A 5,503-nucleotide genomic window follows, 5' to 3' on the forward strand; every position below is an offset into this window, starting at 1 on the left:
ACCTTCCTGGATTTTTTTAAAGAGACATATCAGAGAGGATTTTCTTTCATAATTCAAATTAGTGAAGCATATGCACTAATAGTGCTGTACATTTACCAAATATTTTAATGTAAAACTATTGTGTCTACATTACCTTAAGTAAAACCAAACTTTTAAGGAAGACGTTACTAACCAGGTTGAATATTTGCTTCCAAGATTGTTAGTACAAGATTGCTGAACTCAGAAACTATTTTGCTAACTAGGCCTTGTGGTTTTGGAGCAGAGGTTTCTTTTCTCTGTCTCATTTAACATGTGTTTATTGAGCATCTCCTGTGTACTTGGCACTATGGAAGACTGTAAGAATCTAATATTGATATAAAGAAGATGGTTCTTGCCCTCATAAAATATGTCATTTAAGAAATAGACAATTAAGTTAATATGACAACATGTTGAGAGATAACTTTTCTGTATTTTCACACACATAATCACTATCGTTCAAAAAAAAGAAAATAAGACAAAAAGGTGCTAAGTACCCAACATGCTTAAGCTTTGAAAATTTCATGCCTGAGTCTTCTCCCTATGGGTTTGTAAGAAGACAGAAGTAACCTACTGTAAATAACTATCAGCTTCCCCTGACTTCACCTTTTAATCCAGTCAAATAGGAGAGAGCTGGGTTTAGAGAAAGATGGGAGGAAGAGAGAACTCTCTGATCTCAGTGTGGCTTGGCAAGTTCATGTGAGTTTTCTATTGGTGCAAGATTGTACAGACATTAAAGGTACTGAAACTGCCTCTATGAACAGATGAATATTTAAGTTGATACCTGAAGGAAGCTTAAGAATGAGTCAAAAGTATGAATAAAAAAAAAGTGTGTAGAAAAGAAATTGCTCTATTTTAAGTTCCAGAAATAAGAGAGACATTGACCTACTTCAGAAATGGGGGAATTTCCTAATGACTTGAGTGTAAAGTACGAGGACACAGAAATGGTAGGAAATATAGGATGGATAACAGTGAACTTTTTAAGCCACATAAAGAGTTTAGACTTTATTGAGAGGTAATCAAAAGCCATTGGTGGATTTTTAAGAGGAAAATGCTGGGATCCAAGTACTGTTTTAAGTCATGCAGCCTGCTGCTCGATGAAGAATGGAGTAACAGTAGAAAATTGGAGTGATTAATTACAAGAGTGCTGTGATCCAAGCAAAGCTGGATGAATTCACTGTAAGATTTCTGCACTTTTAGGATTAATGAAGGAGACCCAAAGCTGTGTTACATTTTTCTGAGTCCACATAAGCCTTGATGTGTTGATTTCATGATGAGTATATAACCAGGTTGACTGAGAAGAATATTCTTCGTACTTTCTCTAAGAATGGACTATATTTAAAATTCTATTTCAAATAATGAAGCTAGTAATTATTGCATAAGTCTGTATTCTGTCAATACCAACTATAAGAAGAGGAACTCCCTTTCTTTCTGCAAATAAAATATGGAAAATAACCATTCCTACCTCATAGGTGTGTAATGAGGATTAAATGGATGACTATATATATATAAAACATATATCGTAATCCTATATATATATATATATATGTTTATATATAAGTTTAGCGCGCACACACACACACACACATATAATTACTTTGTGCTAAACCTATATATATGTATATTTAGCATAAAGCTTGGCATACCATCAATGACTACTAGGCATCAGTAGAGTGAGAGAATGAGAAGTAAGTTACATGACTTCTCAGCTTCCTCTTCCGCTTCTGTAAGCCAACACACGCACTTAGGACTCTTAATTGCCCGGAGACTCTGATAGTGGCTTCCTCCCCTAAGTGACCTGACTGTGAGCAACTGTAGGCTCACTTTGCCATGGGTAGTTTCTGTACCTGAGCACCTCCTCATCAGGAAACAAGAGTCTCCCTCCCTCTGCCATGTAGATTGATATTGTCAAAAGGAATTCTGTCCCCAAGGATTTTATCAATCAAGGAATAGCTGTATCTTTTACCTTTTGTATTTTATAGAAATAATATCACATTCCATTGTTATATCAAGAAGTCAATGCTTACAGATGGAGAAAATGATTTTTTTTTTCAGTTTCCACAGGCTACATTAACATCTAAAATGTCTCAGTCAAATTTAACCAAAAGGTATACTTGGAGATTTGCAAGGTTTTTCTTCCATTTTCGCTTCATTTTCATGTTGTGAAATATTTCACAGATGAACAGCAAGGCCAAGACAAAGTTTTTGTAGGGTTGACTGTATCTCTTATCCATGTAATAGTCATTTTAAGCATTTACTATGTGCCAGAAATACTGTTAGGATATTTTGTGTATTTTAATTCATTTTGCCTGCATAGTAATGTATGAAATAGATAATCATATTTCCATTTTAAGGATCAAGAAACTAAGGTTTCTCAAGATAAATAATTTGAGATCTGGTTGTAGAAAACTCTGCTTTGTATTATAAAGGTAAATTCACATGTATGACTACATAACCATATTCACTCGGAAAAATAAGGATAGATACTGACACTTTCCCTTTAAGAATGAAATGAAAATACGTGTTTGAATGTAATAAAATAGTATTTGTAATAACATAGTTACTAATTATAGCACAAATCTACATTTTATCAAAGCAAACCATAAAAAATATTATTTAACCATTCAAGTCAGCAAGTGCTTACTCTCTTCAAAACACTGGGTGAGCAATTATGAAAATGCAGACCTAGCCCACATGCTCCTGTCTTCAAGTGACTTTATGATACTGTGAAGGAGACAGTCATTCATACAGATAATTGTATAAAACAAAAGGAAATAAATGTGAATATAAGTATAACCAAAGGGCTGAAAAGCTACAGAATCAATTACCAATTCCAAGTAGAGGAAGTGTTTTTATAACTCATAGGTTTCAAACACAGGTGTTAACACACACCAGTCAGACAGCCTAAAACATTAAGGATTGCTACCTGAGGACTGTGATAAATGAAAATGGAAAAAAAGCCCTGCCTGAAGATGATATCACCTATTTAGGTCTAGCCTTTGGGGAGGAAGGCCAGCCCAGAGTTTCAAATCATCTGATATTACAGGACCCTCCTTAACATCCAAATATTCATGTGCAATATTCCAATATTTCAATGTTAGAATATAATTCAGTTTATTTTTTGAAAATGTAGAGATGATCAAATCATATTTGAAGACAATATGCAGCCTAAAAATCAATACAGAAGCACTTAGACTTAAAGGCTAACTATAATTTCATGTAGCCGGGAGAGGAGAGATTCAATATCCAGAGCATTAGTTATATAGCAATATTATGTAGGATTAGATTCTTGGACCATTTTATTTCATTTTTTATTATTTGAGCACACAGCCACTTGAAAAGCTTGCCATTGAAGTGGCTTGATCTTCGCATCTAAAGCTTTGGAGAACTTTGAATTCAAAGTGTGTGAAATTGGAACGAAGTTAGAGAAGCATTGATATTCAGCTAATATTCATCAGTGAAAGACATGGTGGAAGTGGCAGAAACAAAAGTCTGAAAACTCACCCAGAGTCAAGGATCTTTTTCACCAATTTGGATATACTACACATTAAAAATTTTTGAGAAATAAAAATAATGTTAACACTTGAGAATGCTGCACGTTAACATCAAATTTTGTGATTAGTACATAGTTCAAAGAAAGAAGGGCAAGAAAGTAGTTCCAAAGTTCTGAAATTCAAAAATAATGATATTTGCTCATACAACCTGGTGAAATATTATAAATTTAAATATGTTTAACAATTTCACTGATATACATTTAAGATACTTCACTATCTTAAGTACATATCCACTTAATTGTAAAATAATTCCAATTCAGAAACTTCAGAAAGACTTAAGTTATACCATGTACAAACACATTATACCTTTCTTTCTACAGTTGCTAAAGAAGACAATTTTAGCATATGTAAAATTCGAAAGTAAAAGTAGTATTTCTATAAGAGTTTTTATTTCAGGTACTATTGGATATCAGCTAATCTAAAAGTTTTAAGATAATTGAAAATGTCCTCTAATGAAGAAATGAAGTGATTTGATGACCTCAAGTCCCATGAAGTGAAGCTTTCAGAATATAGATTATTATAAAATGTACTGTATAATAATTAGATTCATTTTAACTCTACATGATTAAAAGTAGTGTTATTTAGTGATTTCTATTTTAGATTCACTTAGTATCTTTCTTTCAAAAAGGGAAAATAAGAGCTCAGGCGAGAGGTGGCAGTTCTGAATTATAAAGCATCATGTAAAAATAATTCAGCATACCAAAATGAAAATGGACTGATTGATATTCAGCGTTGTTCCTGAAGTTTAATTTTACTCTTGCTGTATTACAACACGAAACTGTAATTCTCTAGTTTGGAGTTGATAGCACAAATTAAAAACTCACCGATCACTGAGATTGCTTTTTCTGTAGTGAAATCCTGCTATATTGTGAAAATGACTTATTCATGAAAATTTTCCTTTGTTATCCAAGAAAAAAGAATATATTCCCCATTTCCGGAGCAATGAAATCACATCAGTAAGTGGCAAGTTAAAACTTCAAAAAATGTACTTCACAGTCAAGATAGTATAATTTTGGAAATGTTTGCATATTATATTCAGCAGTTGTAGTCTATGTCTCTTAGGATAAAGTGGAAAGAGATGTTTTTCATCTGTGATTTGTGGATTCACTATCATTGCTACTGTAAAGTGCTAACACTTTTATTGGTTCTGAAACAGAGTGAGCAACGGAAAGCATTTTTCAGTAGTGAAATATCTCAAACTTCCCATTCATGGTTGAAGGAAATGGGGGGAGGGGTGTTTTAAGCGGTGAGACGTGAAGGGTGAGCGGCAGGCCTGCCTGTCACTGAGGCTGATAGCTTGGCGATGGTTGTACATCATCTACCCTTCATTGGCTCATGAAGCCCATCTCAGCTGAAATGCAAATGTGCAGGGTGACACACTTATTTTTCATCTTCAACCCTGATAGTTTTGGGCTTCCGGTGCCTCATTAAATTGTTTCATTTCCCTATGTTCACCACAGATGTGCTGCCGCCAGTTCCAGGCCAAGGGGATAAAACAGCAACGATGCTCTCAGATGGAGCCATTTATAGCAGCATTGACTTCACTACCAAAACCACTTACAACAGTTCCAGCCAAATAACACAGGCTACCCCATATGCCACCACACAGATCTTGCATTCCAACAGCATACATGAATTGGCTGTCGATCTGCCTGATCAACAATGGAAAAGCTCAATTCAGCAAAAAACAGATCTGATGGGATTTGGTTATTCTCTACCTGATCAGAACAAAGGTAACAATGGTGAGTCAGGTTCTTGTGTCCTGAGGAATTATTTTCATATCATTTGTGCATGAGATAGAAATTAGTATTTGTTGTTGTTTCAGTGATTCATTACCAGGTTTTCTATCTTAACTAACAAAAGATACTGGCATGTTTCCAGTAACTTGAATAATTCTTACCACCACCACTGCCACCACCACCGCCACCACCACC

At 34.5% G+C, this 5,503-nt stretch overlaps 1 protein-coding gene across 1 annotated transcript in view; it reads left to right on the forward strand.

The window, feature by feature from the left end:
- ROBO2 (roundabout guidance receptor 2) overlaps positions 1 to 5,503 on the forward strand; it is a 1,330,354-nt gene that overhangs the window by 1,277,597 nt on the left and 47,254 nt on the right. The window contains exons 20-21 of the mRNA XM_037742645.1: positions 3,775 to 3,929; positions 4,976 to 5,311. Of these exons, the coding sequence (XP_037598573.1) occupies positions 3,775 to 3,929; positions 4,976 to 5,311 (491 nt within the window). The remainder of the gene's footprint in view (positions 1 to 3,774; positions 3,930 to 4,975; positions 5,312 to 5,503) is intronic.

This window comes from Cebus imitator, unplaced genomic scaffold (genome assembly GCF_001604975.1).
Source record: "Cebus imitator isolate Cc_AM_T3 unplaced genomic scaffold, Cebus_imitator-1.0 Scaffold7, whole genome shotgun sequence".
NCBI classification, from domain to species: domain Eukaryota; kingdom Metazoa; phylum Chordata; class Mammalia; order Primates; family Cebidae; genus Cebus; species Cebus imitator.